The following is a 21,941-nucleotide window of genomic DNA, read 5'->3' as shown; positions in this document are numbered from 1 at the left end:
CGAGGGCCTTCAAGAGCACACTCTCATATTAAGTCACTCAAGACATAAAAAGAAGGAGAGTGTAGGTGTTAATAAGATGAGTTTGAGTGCCTGGGTGGCATCATGGCATCATAAGAAATCACTTAATGACAACTGCAGATGAGCTACAGCACTAAACATCCACCCACCATGAGGATCCAGATGGAAACTAAGGGGGCTGACACACATGTTCCGTTAACTTCTGAAAGACAGAGAAAGAAGACAATTTGTTATGCAGTCGTCAGTATTTCGCCTTCTAACGCTGTAAAACTTGGGCCATTTTCTCAGCAGGGTGAGCATATCTGAAGGAAGAGGACTGTCAAGATTACAAAAGCTAATGCTGATGCTGTTTGGAAATCTTAATTAAATACTTGCAGTGCAACAATAGTCTTGCTCAATACGTCTGTCTTCTGATGATCGATGATCAACGCTTCAAGCAGTTATCTATTTGTTCTCCTTGTGACTCATGCCTTCCCAGAATCAGGAGCCTTTACATGAAAAGATAATTCAGCTATTTTTAATTTTTTTTTGTTGTTGTTCTAATCTTCCCTCTCCTTTGTTGAAGTGTGAAGAGATCCACCGTCTCAAGTAATTGTGTTTTCTGAAATCAATGCATGTCAATTGCCGTGTCTATGAAAAGTTCACATGAGAGATTTTCATTTTAATCACCAAGACGTGTTTCTTAAACAGTGGAATCGGCACCTGGGAAACGTGCTAAGTCGCCACTGAGCGTGAGTGAGCACATAGAGATTTGTCACCAGGCGAATCCTTCCCTGCAGCAGCACAGTGCAATGAAACAGTTGTATAATTGAAAGGTCATGGTGGGAATTAAGCAGATCCCATGCTATGCTCTTAAAAGTTATTTTTATTCCAGTACGCCTGACACTGTCACTTTACAGTCCTGCTGTACCCTCTGCTCTACCTGGCTTATGTTGTAGGAGAATGTGAGTGGCTTTTTAATCTCCTGCGCAGATATAACGTTGAAGCTTGAGCCCGTCCCATATCTGCGGCTTTGAAACCTGACCCAGTGAGGCCTGACTAGTATCACTACGTTTGAAACCCGAACCAGACCCAAACCCGCTCACATGCAGTAGCAGAAGGATTATCGGATGTGGTTTTACAATGCTTCCTTTGTTACTAAACTCTTGAAAAAAATGCCATGCAGGGATAACCTGGTATTTTACCAGAGCTGGCCAGAGTACTTGGAAGAAGTAGTGATAGCCAAATACTGAATACACTGTCCTACACGTATTTAGTAATATATTCCATTACATTACATAAAAAGTGACATATTCAGAATATGTTTAGAATATATTCAGTATACACCTAAATGTATACTAAATGTGACTATAAAGTAGATAGCTATGTAATTTGCCTTGAAACACGCGTATGAGTTCAGTACAACACCAGTGCTAAGCTTATCACTCGTGAACGTTTGTTCAGTTGCCCACGCCCCAGTCACCGCCACTTGCCCAGCTACCGCCACCTGCCTTGGACTAGCTGCCCACCCTACACTGAAGTGGACTCCTAACTATTACTACTACTACTACTATTAATATTAGCAGTATAATAATTTTGTAGGTAGTGTGACCAGAGGAGGATGGGTCCCCCCTTGTGAGCCTTGGTTCCTCCCAAGGTTTCTTCCCCAGCTCTGAGGGAGTTTTTCCTTGCCACTGTTGCCCCTGGCTTGCTCACCTGGAGGATTTACATTTCATGTTAAAACTTTGTCCTTAATGGATTTCTGTGAAGCTGCTTTGTGACATCAGTTGTAAAAAGCGCTGTACAAATAAATTTGACTTGACTTCAGTTCCGTCGTCCCTCGAAATAAATGAGTAAGAGGTGAATAGGTAGTTTATCACATTGATTTTTCGGTCTGCTCAGGCTTTACTGGGAACTTTGTTGTTTGTAAAGCCATTTTTCGAGTTCTTAGAGTTTAGAGTTAGTATTTGCATGCCATGTGCTTATTTTAAAATAGTTAAAAAAACAAGCATTGTTGATGTTTCTTTTAAACACAGCTGCGCTATAATTTATATTGCTACTGCGGCTACATGGAAGAATGTGCAGGAAACTTCCGGTGAACTTAACAAGTGAGGAGAGATCTTTTTTTACCTTTCTACCAACTCAACACATCCTTCTCATCGTCTGTGGTTTCATTCAGAAGCGCATTCACCCACATCTCAAACTCCACAGCTAACCATATGAGAGAGCGAATGAGTAACTGTGCAACAGTGCACAAAATCTGCAACCTAAAAAAAGGACTTATTAGAAAACGAGAGCTCTGTACATAAAAATCGCCCTGAACTCTGCCCGAGTCCTGGTATTTTCTTGGGTCCAGTGGCCAACATCATCTCCAGATGGTTCAGATTAGGTAATAGATTGCAAATGTAGAAAAAGATGGAATCTAGTACTGACTGCTATGGTGCTATCTTACAGAATAAAGCTATTTCACAGCTTTATTTAAATTGTGGAAGATATAATTGTTGCTCTAGGGAATGGTAGAATAACCTAAGGAGACTTGCTTTCAGTTTTTCAAAGAAATCTGCAGATACGTTTTTTCCACACCTCCAAAATTCAGTCTTAGAAGTTGCATTTTCTGCTTCTCACAATCCAAGTGGTTCCAAACACAGTCACTGATGGTTTGTTCTGAGGACACAAGCAGCTTTTCTCAGGGAGGCTTCTTGATAACTAAACATCCTTTCAGACCTATTGTGCTGAGCTGCTGTTGTCTCACAGTGGAAGGATGTACACCTGTGTATTTTTTCAGATCAGAAGCAGATGTAGATCTTGATTTTCTTCTCCCTCTCAAAGATGAAAGCTTTAAGTACTGTTTATCAGATGGTGTCAGGTTTGGTGGTCTAAGAGGCCTTGTACAGATGTTTTCTCTACATTTTTTTCTGTATTTTACAAAAACATTTTGGATTTCAGTTTTGGAAATCCAGTTTATTTGCTTAATTTACTTTGACTTTCCTCTTTTAAATGAAAGTGAATTATCTTATATCTAATCTCAATGAGTGAATGAAAATGAATAACTTGTAATTAATGCCATTTTGGCTGGAAATTATATTATTAAAGGGTGGTTTTGGACTCCTAAATGGTACTGTAGGTACTGACTGGAGCCCATCTATTAGCCCTCCTTTACCTAACCCCCAAGTGTGTGGATGGGCAATTCTAAGTAGAGTTTTTAAACACCTCAGTGTCACTGCTGGACTGAGAATAGTCCACCAACTAAAAATATCTAGCCGACAGCGTCCTGTGACCACTGATGAAGGACTAGAGGATGACCAACACAAACTGTGCAGCAGCAGATGAGCCATTGTCTCTATTGTAAAGTCTATTGTCTGACTTTACATCTACAAGGTGGACTGACAAGGTAGGACTGTCTAATAGAGTGGACAGTGAGTGGACACAGTGTTTAAAAACTCCAGCAGCACTGCTGTGTCTGATCCACTCGTACCAGCGCAACACACACTAACACACCGCCACCACATCAGTGTTAGTGCAGTGCTGAGAATGATCCACCACCCAAATAGTACCTGCTCTGTGAGGGTCCATGGGGGTCCTGACCACTGAAGAACAGGGTAAAAGGGGGCTAACAAAGTATGCAGAGAAACAGATGGACTACAGTCTGTAACTGTAGAACTACAAAGTGCACCTATATAGTAAGTGGAGCTGATAAAATGGACAATGAGCGTAGAAACAAGGAGGTGGTCATAATGTTATGCCTGATCAGTGTACAGTGCAGCGCTGTTGTCAGTAATTGTATACATGCACAGTGCATCTGTATGGCTGGTGTGCCTTATATAATGGCCTGAGTGTAGGTACAAGGTATGTATACCTAACGAACTGCCGAAACAATATATTTAACTTTGCTGATGTGTAATTAAAACAGTCTGGTCTGAGCTGCTGTCTGGTTAAAACTGACACTGTAAACTAGACACTGGCGTTGACATCATTAATAGTGTGAATGATCTCAGGGATAGCTGACCATTAATCCAATTTAAATGACCAATTCAAATTTAGCAGTGGCTGGCTTGAGCTTTATTTAGAATGATAAAATTGTAATGCTATCTATAGTAAACATTTTTTCTTTTCTTTTCTTATGATTTCCAGAGTTTCTGTTTTGGATAACGGGAGTCTCCGAATATCAAACATTACCAAACTGGACGCAGGCCTTTATACATGTGTGGCCAGGAATCAGTTTGGAGTGGCAAGCAGTGCTGGGGCTCTAGTTGTAAAAGGTAAGAAGTGAAACTTAAATGGCAGCTTTGGTTTTTATCATATGGATTTACCCAACCAAATCAATGTATGATCTGTGGATGTTTTGCATGAGAATAAGCATCCTCAGTTTGAGTAAGTCCAGTATACAATCTCTTAGAGAGTTCTTAGCCCCTTTCTGAAAGAGCCGAGTCAACAATACCAGTGTGCTATTAAAATGCGGTTTGCTGATGCTCCTGGTTTTTGAATTGCAAATTGAAAGCATGCATATTTTCTTATTTTCCGTTGACTTAACAGGAGTGTGTTTGTTCTTTTAACATTATGAAATCAATTTTCATTAAGTTAGCTCATCACTATTCAAATATAATCATGAAATGCCATTTACCTTTTTAAGCATATTCAGTGTGTTGCAAATTATTTCATACAGGAGTTTTTTATTTTTCTCCAACAATTATTTTTAGAATTTTGCTTGGTGATAAAACTGCACTTTTTCCCCCCTGTTCAGTTTGTAGTTTAGATTCTGGTACACAAACAACTAGCAGACATGAAGAATAAAAGGTCACCTAACGGCATATTGTCTATTTTATTTGCTTGTTTTGGAGATGGTTGGTATAAATAGCATTTTGAAACCTTAATATTTTAGGTCTGAATCACGTGTCATTGCATGGGTTGTGATACATACCATGCAGTCACAGTGCCTGATCTAACACAGTAAGATGCAAAAGCAGAAGAAAAAATATAAGTTTAGCTTGTTTGTGTTTAGAGTTGCCTGTCACATCCTTGAGCGGGTACAAGGGTACAAGACCATGAATGCACAGTGGCATCTAGTGGTATCGGCCTTGTAGTGCACAACACAGTACACAGAACCCATGCACTTGCATTTAATCTTAAATTAAACATGTTATTATGCCTCTTTTGAAGAACTGGAAGTACAGTTGTAGTTTATGAGGTAATCACCTTATTAATTTTAAATTAAGTCAAGGATTTTGATGTAGACTTACTATAGAGATACTATAGAGATAAAAGAATATAAAACTCTTATACTGAGTACGATCTTGTTGTTGAACAAGAGGGGTTTCTTGTATGTATGTATGCTCTCTCTGTCTGATTGCAGGAATTGTCTTAGTGTGTGACATGCTTGCAAACCAATTTTCCCCTTGGAAGGAGGGCTGGGCGATATGGCCAAAAATGTTATCAAGATAAAAAATTTCATATCAGTTGATATCGATACATATCATGAAACATGTCAAATCGTTATTTCTTTCAAGTTTGAAGGCTGATTTTTGCTCCTGAGTGGTTAACTGCTGTTTTAAACTATCCTTTATGGTCAGAACATGACAAACACTCACCTAACAGTGGAACATTTCACAAATCTGTCCATGGATAGTGGGAGAAAGTTTCTGGTGAGCTGTTTTTACCAGCTGGAAAAGCAATTTTTTTAATAGTCATAATTTAAGAAAGAAAACATTATTTTAGCTGTCTGGTGACGAGCGCTAAACTGTTCAGTTTATCAGCAATGTCAGCTTAATACGAACAGCAAACATTAGCTGGCTCGGTAGGTCAATGAGGGATCACACTGCCTTACCGCCATCACTCCTACCACATCAATGTCAGAGAACAGCACAGTATTCAAACACCGGCTAGGAGACGACTGGATTCCTCTATGCTATCGTAGTAGTTTGAGGGCTGAACCGCAGTATATCTGATGCTCGCTGTGTAAAAGCATTAACTGCAGTGTGAATCTCTCACACCAGACAAACAGAGTCCTCCTTTTAGGTACATTTAAACTGAAATCACTGCTTTTTTTGTCTTGTTTGATCTATAGTAACATCAGTTCTCTGTGCTGTGTGAGTGACAGAGCGCTGCTTCAAGTTAGCCAGCTGCTAAAACAGCTAGCCTAGGTAGCTAGCGTTCTCTCACTCTCCAATGCCTCACATACAGCATCATCAATTTACCTTCGTTTAAATCAGTGCAGTGCGCTTTCTTTCACTTCTGTTGCTTGGGAATGCACTAATACTAAAATATGACTGAGCGCTGTAACAGTGCTGTAGTTGTGAGGAACAGACGTGATTTAACGCTGCTGAAGCTGGTCAGGATGTAGGAAGGAGGTGAGTTCACTGTAAGACAGTATAGTTGCGCCACTGGTCTAGTAACTCACACTTGGTCACAGGAGAACAGATCACCGATCACTCCACTCAAACAGGGAATATATAACCCCACGTTTCGGACGTTGCTAAAGTATATATTTGGCAACTCATTTCATTCCTTCCCTAGAAAATGTCACCAGGGCTGTCGCTAGAACATGGAAGTGTGAGAATGGTCTATTATATCAAACATTTATCAAACATTTCTTAGTTCTATTGAGGAAAAATAAATTGTGATAATTATCGTTATCGTTTTATTGCCCCAGCCCTTCTTGGGAGATAATAAAGAATGAAATAAAAGGATTTGAACCCTTATAAAGTGAATCCTATCTTTTTACCCCTTCTATTCCAGAACCCACCATTATCACCACTAAGGCAGCCCAGCTGGATGTAACAGTGGGGGAAAGTGTTGTTCTTCCTTGCCAGGTTTCTCGTGATCCTTCTCTCGATGTTCGGTTCACCTGGTTCTTTAACGAGCAGTTGATCAGTTTTGGAAGCCAAGATGGGTATTTTGAAAAAGTTGGTGGGGTAAGTACAGAACGTAATGACAAACCTTTAATGACTATCAGTAAATAATTCCACTTCATAACAGCTGTCAGTTCTCCCTTATGATTTGGTGATATGACAAAATTATAAAGATACTCAGACACATTTTTCATAATATGTATTACGATATTTGGGTCATTCTACAGAAACGTCCACTTTTCTATCTGTCCATAGGAGTCACTGGTGTTACTGATCCTCATTGGTGTTACACATAATAAAGGGAACACCAGAGACATTTTTAATGAACAATGCATTTTACTAAATGGCTGCTGCAGAGCATCAAACCACATGTTGTCAATCATGGAATATCCACTAAAATATGTTATTTAATCCATTTGTATTCTATTTTTTCACAATGACCTCAGAATAAAGTCGGTCACACCAGTGACTTCAGCTAAAAGCTTCATATGAAATCATGAGCTAAATGAGAAAATCTCAGATAACTGAAAGACACAGTGGACTCACCATGTGCTTTTCTTCATAGATCCTCAGAAAATAGGTAATAGGAAGTCAAGTGATGTCATCAGTGTGATTTTGTTACACAGTAAATATAACCTTCGTTATATATTTTACAATATTTATTTGTTTTCTTTGTCATTTAATCTATATATTCCATAGTCATGTGTAGATTATTGTAGTTAAAATTGCATAAAAACATGTTTTCAAAATATGGCCTCAGCCTTCACACATGACTGTGAGGACGAGCTCTTCTGTGGTGCTTGGAATTCTAGATAATTAATTTAAAAACCAATATTGCTAAATTGAGGCTCAAGAAGGTGTTATTGTTAAAATAACTAATTGTTTTATTTTAAAATATAAATAAATTGTAACCCTAACATGTTTTTTTAAGTGTAATATATCTGTAAAAGCTAAGGACACAGAATTGGACATTTCTGTAGAACGACCCATTTAGTGTTTCTGCAGTTTGTGAACAAATTGAAATGAAGAAAAAGAACCAGAAAAAACAACAGTGCCAGGTTTAAAACAGGCTAAAAATGATTTGCGTACTATCATTTTCTTTAACTTGACATTTTCTGTAATTAACCATTTAAGAATGAACAGGAAGAAAAAATTGTTAATAAAATAACTGCATCATGGGCTTTTTTTTAAGACACATGCAGTTCTTCAGTGTTCCAGAAATACTGACACTATCCATCATACACTCAGAGAAACGTGTCATTTCATCATTTATCATGATAAAGATGACATTGTCATATTTCCCTTCCCTGGACATGAGAACTGTAACAGAATGTTAATTATGTGTGCTTACAGAGATTTGCTGGTGATATCATGATCCGTAATATTCAGTTAAGACATGCAGGGAGATACACCTGTGCAGTTCAAACAAACGTGGACAGTGCGTCAATAGCCACAGATGTGGTCGTCAGAGGTAAAGTCAGATTTGTCTGTGCAATCTAAACAGTTTTGACAACTTCTAATAGAGCTGATAGATACAGTTTTAGATATCTGCTTGCATGCTGCTCTTGGATGTGCGTGATACAGTCCTGCTCCCGCAGGTGCTCCTGGTCCACCACTGGACATCCAGGTAGACCATGTTACAGAATCTACAGCTTTTGTGTCGTGGAGTCCAGGACCTGATAACCACAGCCCACTCTCTAAGTATGCAGTCCAGGCCCGAACCCCCTTCTCTCTGGGTTGGCAGGCTGTTCAAACAGGTATATGTCCTTTTGTTATCTCTGATTTTAGTTAATTATCTTCTTGCTGTAACATTACATGCTTTAGCCTTGTGATATTAGGAAATGTGCTTTTGGCTTAGACACGTACACCAATCAGGCATAACATTATGACCACCTCCTTGTTTCTACGCTCACTGTCCATTTTATCAGCTCCACTTACTATATAGGTGCACTTTGTAGTTCTACAGTTACAGACTGTAGTCCATCAGTTTCTCTGCATGCTTTGTTAGCCCCCTTTTACCCTGTTCTTCAGTGGTCAGGACCCCCATGGACCCTCACAGAGCAGGTATTACTTGGGTGGTGGATCATTCTCAGCACTGCAGTAACACTGACGTGATGGTGGTGTTAGTGTGTGTTGTGCTGGTAAGAGTGGATCAGACACAGCAGTGCTGCTGGAGTGTCCACTCTGTCCTCTCTGTGTACTCCTACCTTGTCAGTCCACCTTGTAAATGTAAAGTCAGAGACAATAGCTCATCTGCTGCTGCACAGTTTGTGTTGGTCATCCTCTAGTCCTTCATCAGTGGTCACAGGACGCTGCCCACAGTGACACTGAGGTGTTTAAAAACTCCAGCAGCACTGCTGTGTCTGATCCACTCAGACCAGCACAACACACACTAACACACCACCACCACGTCAGTGTTACTGCAGTGCTGAGAATGATCCACCACCCAAACAGTACCTGCTCTGTGAGGGTCCATGGGGGTCCTGACCACTGAAGAACAGGGTAAAAGGGGGCTAACAAAGTATGCAGAGAAACAGATGGACTACAGTCTGTAACTGTAGAACTACAAAGTGCACCTATGTAGTAAGTGGAGCTGATAAAATGGACAATGAGCGTAGAAACGAGGAGGTGGTCATAACGTTATGCCTGATCGGTGTACAGCTATGCAGTAATGCTGCTTAATGCTACAAATGTTATGTTAGATCATTTTGAAAGTTTTAGGGATGGAAATGATTAACTGATTAACTGTTAATCGACGAATAAACAATTGACCAATGATGCTGGTGTAAAAGAAAATAAAATTTTATTTAATTTCTAATGAACAGTTCCTTGAATAGGTGGGTTCATTCAAATTGAAGAGTTTGTATTGTTTTGAATTGCACACATGAAGGCACAATAGGTAACTGCTTCTGCTAGATAGCCATACTAAATAATGGTGTTCACTTTTTGGGAGGATAACACAGCTACAACGATGTACCATATCAAAAGCGAACAACTGACAACACACATCAATTTCATCCATGTTTTCTGAGAGAAGTAGTGATGTGAGGAAATCAAACATGGGTGTGCAAAATTAGAAGGACATGGTGAACGGTGATGGCTTTTGAGAGCCACTGAGCCAAAGCTAGCCCCCGGTCATGCCGTTTGGGTTTGTAATGAGTGGTAAATATAACTTTAGAACTTCAGAATATAGAATTTTCCGTAGCACATCTTTATATGTTTGTCATTTAGTCAACTTTTTAGAATTTAGTCATATAATTAATCATGAACATATTGTAATTATCAGCCCCTCAGTCTAAATAAAACCATGCTAATGCATTTTTAGTAAGTTATACTTCAGATGCGGCAGCTTTAAGTTCCTTTCTACAATTAAAACAATCAGTGGTCTGATTATTACAGCACAACACTTTTTGACCCTTATGTGGTGTTGGTGTGTTTGTTACTCAGTGGTCTGGTGCCCAATGCATTATTGTTTTTTTTAATAATACAGCCATAACAGTTTATGTAAAAATACCAGATGTTTAAAATACCACAAGTGTCCAGTGTAGGGTTCTCCTTTAGCAGCTGTAGCCAGTCAGCAACCTGTCCATGTTGTCCACCCTCACACACACACACACACATATATACAAACACACACACACACACTAACAGCAGGCCATGTAGGAGGAGAACAGAGTGAAGGACACAGCACCTCCACACTTTTACTCCCCGCGGGTTCACCCAACACCACATGTGTAATATAAATGTGTGGGGGGTGAACAGAGTGAAGACACTGAAAATGGGTTATTTTATATGTTCTTCACTAAAAATGAGCAAAGGCCAAGAATCTGAGGCTGAAATATAAATAAATTGCATAATTTTTTCTTTTGATAAAGACTGAAAATGGGTCACACAGACACAAGGGTTAAATTCTTTTTCAGTCAGAGTGATGCTGTACAGAACATGGAAAAACAAATCTGATCTTGACAGAATTATTGGCCAGATGTTTTTTTATGAATCTCTGTTAGACTAGATTTCCCATATGAGAGTTTTCCTCCAAAACTGTGACAACACTATTTTATTTGGGTAAATCATATGAGTGAACACCTACATGTATATCAAGTACAATACTTTGAACACGGCCCAGACAATCAGACTTCAGTAACAGAGCTGTCCATTTGATAATCAGTATTTTGATAGGTTGCCTCCTATGGTGGAGTCATTCCTAGGCTTAAGTAGCCAGTGCTTTGGCCCTCATTCCAGTTTTCTTGTCTTTGTTATTCAAGAAGGTTATTATTTCTACTGAATGCCAAAAGTTGTACTTATTCTTTAGTTCCAGAGATTCTTGGAAGAAACCAGTTGGCTGCTCGTGTGACAGACTTGAGTCCGTGGGTGGAGTATGAGTTCAGAGTGCTGGCCACCAACGCCATTGGCACAGGAGAACCCAGCAAGCCTTCCAGAAAAATCCGCACCAAAGACACACGTATGCATAGCATTCAGTGAATTCTGATTTCTTAACCTATCTGCCTCTTTCGAGTTAACCCCTTATATAAAGTTTATTACACACTTCTATAACCTAAGAGTAGCTCAACCAGTTTGCATTGAAGTCCCTGTATTTATTGAATAATAAGCCTTAGTATTTAATAAGCCTGGGATTTTAAAGGGTTAAGGATACAAATTAGAATTAATTTGAAACTAGAAATTGCATGATGTTATATTGTTAGATTGAAGCAATTAAGCATTTCATTGTTCTTAAAAAAAGTGCAACTTCCACTTTGTGCTCCTCACTCAAAATTATAAACTCAGATAATCAAACAAATCAGGATTATATATTATATATTTGGCAGCCCAAATATTTATTTGTATTATATGTCAGAATTGAAGGCTCAGCTTTGTTATTAATCTGGAAAGTAGAAGTCAGGAAGTTCTTTCTAATACATCGATGAGGCATAACGTTATGACCACCTCCTTGTTTCTACACTCATTGTCCATTTTATCAGCTCCACTTACTATATAGGTGCACTTTGTAGTTCTACAGTTTCAGACTGTAGTCCATCTGTTTCTCTGATACTTTGTTAGCCCCCTTTTACCCTGTTCTTCAGTGGTCACGACCCCCATGGACCCTCACAGAGCAGGTACTATTTGGGTGGTGGATCATTCTCAGCATTGCAGTAACACTGACATGGTGGTGGTTTGTTAGTGTGTGTTGTGCTGGTACGAGTGGATCAAACACAGCAGTGCTGCTGGAGTTTTTAAACACTGTGTCCACTCACTGTCCACTCTATTAGACACTCCTACCTTGTCAGTCCACCTTGTAGATGTAAAGTCAGAGACAATAGCTCATCTGCTGCTGCACAGTTTGTGTTGGTCATCCTCTAGTCCTTCATCAGTGGTCACAGGACAATGCTGGCTGGATATTTTTGGCTGGTGGACTATTCTCAGTCCAGCAGTGACACTGAGGTGTTTAAAAACTTCCACCAACCAAATAGAACCTGCTCTGTGAGGGTCCATGGGGGTCCTGACCACTGAATAACAGGGTAAAAGGGGGCTAACAAAGTATGCAGAGAAACAGATGGACTACAGTCTGTAACTGTAGAACTACAAAGTGCACCTATATAGTAAGTGGAGCTGATAAAATGGACAATGAGCATAGAAACAAGGAGGTGGTCATAATATTATGCTTGGTCGGTGTATGTGCCAACTGGAAGGGAAAGTACAAAAGACCCTTTACCATTCAAATTACATTAAGGAAATGTCTTTATTTTTTTTTTTAAACCCCAGTGCCAAGGATAACCCCGGCCCGAGTAGGCGGAGGTGGCGGAAGTCGCTCTGAGCTAGTCATCACTTGGGAGGTAAACTGTGACAGCTGGCTTTCCTTCCCAGCTTTATGATGCAGAGTTAACTGTCAGTAGTGGGTTTGCGTGGCAGAGCGCATCAAAACGGGCCTTTCATGTTGTCGCTGATTTTGATGTGCTTACTTTAGAGAGTTTGAAAGGGAACCTTTGAACGTATGAGTCAGTAAGACAAATATAGCCATAGTGTGCTTCAGTGTGCTTCTTGTCTTGAGTAGGGTGCTGCTCTTTTCATAAGCAACTCTTTGTTGGATCTAACCTTTTTGGGTGTGGGTGGGTTTCCTAGCCGGTCCCAGAAGAGATGCAGAGTGGTCCAGGCTTTGGTTATGTTGTAGCGTTTCGTCCCCATGGCGCTCAGAGCTGGATGCAGGCGGCCGTTACCTCACCAGACGCCTCTCGATACATCTTTAAGAACGAGAGCATCCCTCCGTTCTCACCATTCTACGTGAAGGTGGGAGTTTACAACAACAGAGGAGAGGGGCCTTTTGGACCTGTAACGACAATCTATTCAGCAGAAGAAGGTATAAAGAACTCTGCAAAGTATTCAAGCATTCATGTCCTTAGCTTTGATGAAGGCACTATCTTAAAATCCTAGTAATTCAATGAGGTTGTAATTTTCTTGTTTTGTTGCTAGTGGGTGGTCTAGCAGGAGAAATGATAATGCCTTGTTGTAATGCTTATTCCATGCTCTAGAGCCAAGTCGAGCTCCCACTAGAGTCCGTGCCAAGAGTCTGTCTGCCTCGGAGGTGGAAGTCAACTGGAAGCCCCTGCCGTGGAGCACTAGCAAGAGACGCATCATGGGCTATGAGGTGAGAAGAAGACCATACAGCAGCTTTGAAGAATGTCCTTCATAATCTTTCTGTTATTGGAAGCGAGTGTCCTATAATGTTATCAGTTTTAATAACCTAACAGCGCCATATTCTGCATTTTTTCCCCGATATTTGATCCTCTGAAGTTCACCTATAATGTTTACATGGGTTTATGTACCAAAAATATCATAATTAATCTTTAACTAAACTCTTTTTCCATTAAACAAGCTTTTTGTAATTGTGCGTTTAAGACTGATATATGTAAATATATGTTTGGAAGTATATGATTGGCTGGCCTGTGTTGTACCTCAGTCAAAAACAGTCCTGGCTAAAAATATGCTGCTTGACAGCGATGAACAGCACAACATTTAGTCCTTACCCCCCAGATCTTCTGCTCTAATGAGTCCGCTACAGACTTTTTAAAGTCTGAAAACAGTCCTTTTAACTTCATTATGGACAGCGAAACTGCTGTAGGCAGAATGGTGGAGTCATATGTTCATGGTTGTGACATAATTAGTGTGTAATCAAATTGTTAAGATGTAAACAAATTAATTCAGAGTGCATTGAAATTAAATGCTCTGTTCTAGAGAAACTTACCAATTCAGAATTGTTCACAACAGTGATGATAGGAACCAGATGTCTGTTGCCTTTAATGCCTGTAAAAACTTCCTCACAAAAAGCTGTAATGTGAAACGGGTAAGGATATTGTGCCTGACGCCTGAGACGATTGTTGTCTTGTTTTACGATTGATTTGCAATAAGCTTTTGGCACAAAACATGTTTTTATAACTCATTCAAGGTGGTGTGGTACATGCAGGGTGTTCTAGGGCAAATTAGTATGCAAAGAAATTCAAATTTACCACAATTTTGCAATCTTGAACATTACATACAATATTCCGAAGACAAGTAGGTTCACTGGTCATTTTGGACAGTAAATAAAATGTCTGTATTTATGTGGAATACATTCCTATACAGTTCCTGTTTCCATTTTTCTAAAGAAACTTGAGGTTTATCTACAATGTTTTATTTCACATCAAAGCATTTTGAATGACTCTGTTTACATCTTGCCGACTGAATTATGAAGAAATTTTAAAACAGTGGAATTATCCTTTAAGTTGAGGTACTGGACCAAGACACAGAGGCAGGACACAGCCAGTGTGATGAGGACAGTGGGGAACAAGACGGTAGCAGTCATCCGTGGTCTGGACCCGAGAACTGCATATCACATCACCCTCAGGGCGTACAACAGCGCAGGCACTGGGCCGGACAGTGCGGTGGTTAACATCACCACCAAGAGACCCCGTAAGCATCCACCTATCATCTTAGACATGTCTAAGAACAAGATTTCCCAAAGGCAAGATGAAAGAGTGAAAATAGGACCATAGCAAGCTGACGTGGTTCAGGTCACCCCTATTAACCACAGCTCTGTTTAAGCTGCTGCACCATTTACAGAAAGTTGCCAGGTCTTTTCCATCCTGGCAATTTAATTCAGCCCATTCTCTAAGGCTTTCAAACAAGCCCGGCATCTTAGGCATGCATATAATGAGTTTAACCATCCAAATAAAGAAAATAAATCTGAAGCATATAAACTCACAATGGATTTAGAGTAAAAAAAAAAAGACTTGTATCTAATAGAGACAAAAGAAATAAAAAACATTGTGAACCGATACATTATGGCTGAAAAGCCTTCAGCATGGTGACCAACCTGTTCAAACCCATGTCTGAAACCTCAGCACAGTTCTAAATCCCCACAGTGTGGAAATTCTCTAAGGTTGGCAAAAAAGAAAGATGTAAAAACTATTAAAGCAAAGTTATAATTAAGTTTTGTATGAAGGCATAGTTCCTTAATCAGTCTTTAGGGATTGCCTGTCAACGTTTCCCCTCACTTCATAGTTGAATAAAGTCATTAAGGGATAGTAGATGAGTCTGTTTTAGAAATACTAGCACAGAAGTTTCTCAGTGTGGAAAGCCTAAAGATATCTGAGGGTCTGATAAGGAGTTACTGACACCAAAGTGAATCCAATTAAGGAGAATTCAATACTATCAACATCCATGCAAAAAGACCTTCAAGAGCAGTTTATACTCCTTAACCCTCTTTGAGCCTTAGTCTGAGTTTAAAGGAATACTCCAGGGTTTTTTAATCTGATCTCTATCTGCTGCATCTGTATCATACGGTCATTTAACACGGCCTGTAATTTCAGTGCATTTCCCTGTACTTAATTAAAGGAACAGAAACTCCATTGACTCAAAACACATTTATAATAGGAGCCAATGGGCAGTTACTTCAGCACCAAAGCACAGTTGAAAACAGTACAAAAACACAATGTTTGATGTTTTTCCCTCATGAACTTTTTTGTAAATACAAACTCATTCGAAGTTTAATGCTTGCAGTATGTTCCAGATGTTGTTGGTAAGTTGTTGTTACATCACCTTTCCTTTCAACAACACTCTAATTGTTTTTGGACTGAAGGCGCCAAATGATCCAGGTTTGAAAGCAGATTTTTTGCCATTCTTCTTTTATAAAGGTCTTCAGCTGTGCAGCCTTCGTTGTCATGTTTTTATACCTCATAATGCGCCCCACATTTTCAAAGGGAAACATGTCTGGAAGTCATCTTGAAGGCAGCATGTGTTGTTCCAAAATTTGCATGTGCCTTCATAGAAAAAGCAAGTTACCCACGGCATGGGCACTAAAGCCCCCCCACTTCCCGTACGATAACAGACTCTGGCTTTCTAGATCTGGATAGTTCTTTGCTCCTTTGGCCCAGAAAACACAGTGTCTATTATTTTCAAAAACAATGTAAAGGCTTGGCTCGTAAGACCTCGATACTACTGTGCAAGTCCATTTCAGAAAAGCCGCCAGAGAAGCGTTTCTTTGGTGTTGCGATGGTGTTTCTCGACTTTGCTGATATGTGGCTTCTGTTATGCATGTTACATGTTACAGATGCAGCAAAGAACAGTGTTTATTGACAATGGTTTGTCAAAGTATTCTTGAGCCTATGTAGTCATATCCATCATAGAAGCATGGCAGCTTTTAACGCAGTGCCAAGCATTGAGTTGTGGTTTTTGGTCTTGCCATTTACGCGTAGAGATTTCTCTGGATTCCTGGAATCTTCTATGTGCCATAGGGAGTAAAATATCTGTTCCTTTTGATTGTGTAACCTATTTTTCAACATTTCACAACATTGCTCATTTTCAGCACCTTCCCATTGGCTTCTATTATAAGTGTATTTATGGTCATTGGGTTCTCTGTTTTCTAAAGCATGGGAAAACACATCAAACTTATTGTCCATGGTAATAAACTGTGTGCTACAGATGAGGCAGATAGAGATCAGGTTGCAAAATGGTGCTGCGCAGCTGATAATATTAAAATGGTGACATAATTGCCTTTCTTAATGTGATTTCAATCAAAGGCAGCATTGATTATTTAGCATTTCAGTTTAATCAAAAAATGTTCAAGCCCTTACTTCTAATACTTTTCTTTCTCGCTTTAGCACCGAGCCGAGCTCCAGCGAAAGTCGTGTGGAACGCCACAAACTCTAAGATCATTCTGAAATGGGACCAAGTCAAAGCTCTGGAGAATGAATCGGAAGTCATGGGCTACAAAGTAAGAGAACAGTTTTTGCAAAGTGTAAGCCAGTTATCATACTGAAATACACCGATCAGGCATAACATTATGACCATCTCCTTGTTTCTACGCTCATTGTCCATTTTATCAGCTCCACTTACTATATAGGTGCACTTTGTAGTTCTACAGTTACAGACTGTAGTCCATCTGTTTCTCTGCATACTCTGCATAATCACGTCCCAGGGGGATCTGATGCGGCCGGCGCACTGTACAGTGGTGTTAAACTGTATCCACTTATACTGTTTTGTGTCTGTGCTGTTATCCGGTGTCAAACAGAGGAGGGTGGGTTCCCCCTTGAGTCTGGTTCCTCTCGAGGTTTCTTCCTCCTGTTGAGGGAGTTTTTCCTTGCCACTGTCGCCAAGGCTTGCTCACTGGGGGCGTGGACCCGGATTCTCTGTAAAGCTGCTTTGTGACAACATCTGTTGTAAAAGGCGCCATATAAATAAATTTGACTTGACTTGACTTTGTTAGCCCCCTTTTACCCAGTTCTTCAGTGGTCAGGACCCCCATGGACCCTCACAGAGCAGGTACTATTTGGGTGGTGGATCATTCTCAGCACTGCAGTAACACTGACGTGGTGGTGGTGTGTTAGTGTGTGTTGTGCTGGTACGAGTGGATCAGACACAGCAGTGCTGCTGGAGTTTTTAAACACTGTGTCCACTCACTGTCCACTCTATTAGACACTCCTACCTTGTCAGTCCACCTTGTAGATGTAAAGTCAGAGAAGATAGCTCATCTGCTGCTGCACAGTTTGTGTTGGTCATCCTCTAGTCCTTCTTCAGAGGTCACAGGACGCTGCCCACAGGACGCTGTTGGCTGGATATTTTTAGTTGGTGGACTATTCTCAGTCCAGCAGTGACACTAAGGTGATTAAAAACTCCAGCAGCACTGCTGTGTCTGATCCACTCAGATTAGCACAACACGCACTAACACACCACTACCACGTCAGTGTTACTGCAGTTGCTGAGAATGATCCACCACCCAAATAGTACCTGCTCTGTGAGGGTCCATGGGGGTCCTGACCACTGAAGAACTGGGTAAAAGGGGGCTAACAAAGTCAAGTCAAGTCAAATTTATTTATATGGCGCCTTTTACAACAGATGTTGTCACAAAGCAGCTTTACAGAGAATCCGGGTCCACGCCCCCAGTGAGCAAGCCTTGGCGACAGTGGCAAGGAAAAACTCCCTCAACAGGAGGAAGAAACCTCGAGAGGAACCAGACTCAAGGGGGAACCCACCCTCCTCTGTTTGACACCGGATAACAGCACAGACACAAAACAGTATAAGTGGATACAGTTTAACACCACTGTACAGTGCGCCGGCCGCATCAGATCCCCCTGGGACGTGATTATGCAGAGTATGCAGAGAAACAGATGGACTACAGTCTGTAACTGTAGAACTACAAAGTGCACCTATATAGTAAGTGGAGCTGATAAAATGGACAATGAGTGTAGAAACAAGGAGGTGGTCATACTGTTATGCCTGATCGGTGTATGTGAAATGCACATGGCCACACATCAGTGTATTTTTTAAAAGAAGGCAAAGTCATTCAGGACTGCACACCCGAATATATTTTTTTAATAAAAAATAAATCTTGGTAAAAAGACAGTACTGCAATGCCGAATTTGTCTGGAGTCTACAGAAATTCCAGCACCTCATTATATTCTATACACTAATCTGGGCTTATCTTTCGAAGGTGTTTTACAAGCAGAGCAGACACAATCGTGAGAGTGTGGTGGAGACTAACAGGACCTCCCTGGAGCTCGCTCTACCTGTGGATGAGGATTATATCATCCAGATCAAAGCAGTCAGCGAGGGAGGAGAAGGGCGCAGCAGCAGACTCATTACCATCCCAAGGATAGCAGGTGTGTCTATATTTCTCAATTATGATGATAAATTTTACTTATCCAGTGTGTATTATCCAGTTATATGTGTATGCAACATCTTCAAAAATGTCAAATCTTTCAAAAATATTAGATCATAAAAGTTCATTCACTAATGTAGTTTTATTAACAGACAAAAATGGTTAGTTCTGCCTTTTTATTCTGCCGTCTTTGCACATATTTTTAAGTTATCTGACATAAATTCAGATTTTTGTCACAAGCTACCATTTTGAACAAGCAAACACGTACAAAGGATATACATCAGACTTCGACTCCTCTTGTTGTTATTCTGATTGAACAAATGTTCCCAGCATCTAATATAATGATTTAAATTTTGGTCTGAATTCTGAATGTAAGCCTGCATTGCCGCACTATATCTGACAGCAACAGAAGAGCAGCATTGTGAAGCTGTACCTCTGCCTGTATTATCACTTCTTCTTTTTTTGAAACATTTGATGCAATGATTTAGCCAATATAAGGCCCCTTTGCAGCTCTCTCCACTAGGGGGCATCTTTATCAAGGGGCTACAACTCCAGTCTGAATTAATATTAACTTTTATTTTTATATAAAAGTTATATAGTCTGTTTTAGGTAGTCTATACTACGATGGTGTTTTAGGGCCACTGTTAATAAAAATAAAAATAGTAGACTTCGAGAATGAAGTGGTAGAATTATGACGTTAAAGTGGCATTAATACCAGGAAAGGTTTCAATATTTGTGGCCAAAGGCTTTGCACAGTGAAGGCAGCACCTCCTGGTGTTAAATGAGGGGCGGTGAGTTGGTGGAGTTATACTTTCATATAGATTCACCCATAAAGAAACACTCAGTCTCCCTGTCTCTCCTGCACATCAGCACCAGCCTGTTATTAGTATAAGAAACGGCTGAAACGGCTGAGCAGGAAACTGTTTATCTGAATAAAGAGCCAGACGGACTCGGAGGAAACTGTCTGTCTGTGTTGAAGGAGAATCTCAGGCAGGGTCGTCTACACGGCTATCGGGGCTCCATCTCCCCCCATTCAAAGAGGGCATGAAGTTTCACAGACAGTGAGAATGATGATCAAAATGATCCACAGAGAGACGGGAGTGAGTGGAACTCTGACGGCAGTACAGCAACCGAGACCCCTACGTGTTATGGCAGCCCCCCTACAGTTAGACCACTTTATCCTCCAAATATTCTGACTTTATTCTCAAAGTCTACTATATTTATTTTTATTAATAGTGGCCCTAAAACGCCGTCGTACTATACATCATGCTCTTTCAGAAAATTAAATGAAAGTTAAATGATAATCCAGATAGTAGGTCTGTGTGAATGATAGTGTTTTATCAAACCTGCCTTTTAAGCTTAGTTAAGAATGTAGGCCTAACATAGTGCATGGTAAAAGATATGTTCTTCACGTTTCTGTGGTTAAGGCTGCAGTACGTTTCATGCTTTTCTATTCTTTTGTTTCCTGCATTAACGCCATGTGTTGCAGTGGCACATGCGGTGGGAGCAGCATCAGAGATTTCAGTCCTCTCTGTACTCGTAACGCAACTACTCTCCTGCACAGCCAGGACTTTATTATGACAGACAGTCCAAACCCAGCAATGGAGAACATTTATTAATGTCCCCTTCGAGTGGATGTGCATCTTTTTCACTTTTTCAGCAAGTTTTGCGAACCTTCTATGGACTTTTAATAGGAAAACTATTTTGTCAGCCACATTTGGAATACTGATACCAAAGCTGCTACCAAGACGATGGAGTTATTGGGGTTTTTGTTTGTTTTTTTTTTTGTTTGTCTTTTTTTTTTTTATGTCCTCTGTAGCTTCCTGATCTCATCTTGTATCTATGGAAGATAAACAATGGGATGTGTCCGGCATGGCAAATGAATGTTCAATACGCACATGTGGATAATACAGTTTTACTACTTGAGGATGGCTACATGAACAAGTCTATACAAAAGAATATGGATTCTTATCTGCAAAAAAAATGAACTTTTTCTGTATTTTCTGCCGACCACAGGCAGCATCACGGTACACTAACTTATCATACAAATCCCATGGATGTTCGGGAGTTTTGTTACGCAACAGGACATGACTTTTGCTCCATAATGCTTCGGATACTGACCAGTGGCGTTATATACATATCCATTATCTTTTCTAGACTGTGCTGTCCTGCTAAGATGATTCAGTGTTTTGTCCCCGAAAGTGTACAGAGTTTACAGTCCCTCATTGTGGACATGTCCCTTGTTTTCTGTTCTAGAATGACAAATCTATAGCTGCTGGCCTTATCAGTACAGAAGAGCTCCTTAGTTGTCCTGAACCCCTTTGTTCTTTGTTGGTAAAACATCCAGAGCCACGCTTTGCTAGTGCGTGCCTCAGTAATGACGTAATGAAAACAGTAGGCCTATTTAAGATATCCTCAGGACCAAAAAAACAGCCTTAAAAATAGTCACCGTTCATTTTGTTTGCTGTTTATTCTGACAGTGTTTTTGATGAACTACATTTTGATTTAAACAGACCAGCACCAACGTTACATTGTGTAGCCAGTGGCTGTAGTTGTTCATTTCCTGTATCTTGCATACAACACATTCTTTTCCAGTCAATCGCTCTTCAGCATGAATTGGCTCTGTAGTGGCTTGGAAAACAGTATTTGATCGGTCTGACTGCTTTTAAATAAACAAAAGAACACAGAGTATTTTTATTTTTTTTTGTTCAAGTTCATGCAAGTGCTCCAAGCACTCAAATGGATCAGTCTTCAGCTGCGTTTCAGATGTTTCCTGCTATTTCTGTGTAATTGGAAATGACAAACCGATACATAGTACAGACAATGAGCTACAGATTGTTTTAGTTAGATCCAAGAATAGAATGCACTGAGTGCTATGCTTGTGGATTAGACAGCAGTAAACTGCCACAAGTGTTAATGAAATGATAAGAGTGTGAAATGTTGTGGTTAGAATAGTTCATTTAAAGGGGAAC

The 21,941-nt window shown here is 40.1% G+C and overlaps 1 protein-coding gene across 1 annotated transcript in view; it reads left to right on the top strand.

Moving 5' to 3' along the window:
• cntn3a.1 (contactin 3a, tandem duplicate 1) overlaps window positions 1-21,657 on the top strand; it is a 127,167-nt gene extending 105,510 nt beyond the window's left edge. Inside the window, exons 12-23 of the mRNA XM_036592141.1 lie at window positions 4,129-4,256; window positions 6,730-6,905; window positions 8,196-8,313; window positions 8,441-8,599; window positions 11,155-11,304; window positions 12,603-12,673; window positions 12,960-13,194; window positions 13,367-13,482; window positions 14,597-14,783; window positions 16,973-17,085; window positions 18,802-18,970; window positions 20,459-21,657. Of these exons, the coding sequence (XP_036448034.1) occupies window positions 4,129-4,256; window positions 6,730-6,905; window positions 8,196-8,313; window positions 8,441-8,599; window positions 11,155-11,304; window positions 12,603-12,673; window positions 12,960-13,194; window positions 13,367-13,482; window positions 14,597-14,783; window positions 16,973-17,085; window positions 18,802-18,970; window positions 20,459-20,550 (1,714 nt within the window). The 3' untranslated portion in view covers window positions 20,551-21,657. The remainder of the gene's footprint in view (window positions 1-4,128; window positions 4,257-6,729; window positions 6,906-8,195; window positions 8,314-8,440; window positions 8,600-11,154; window positions 11,305-12,602; window positions 12,674-12,959; window positions 13,195-13,366; window positions 13,483-14,596; window positions 14,784-16,972; window positions 17,086-18,801; window positions 18,971-20,458) is intronic.
• Window positions 21,658-21,941: the final 284 nt, after the last annotated feature.

The sequence above is a fragment of the Colossoma macropomum genome, unplaced genomic scaffold (genome assembly GCF_904425465.1).
Source record: "Colossoma macropomum unplaced genomic scaffold, Colossoma_macropomum, whole genome shotgun sequence".
NCBI classification, from domain to species: Eukaryota; Metazoa; Chordata; class Actinopteri; order Characiformes; family Serrasalmidae; genus Colossoma; species Colossoma macropomum.
Note: the sequence above shows the minus strand (reverse complement) of the source record. Positions and strands in the feature narration are given on the sequence as shown.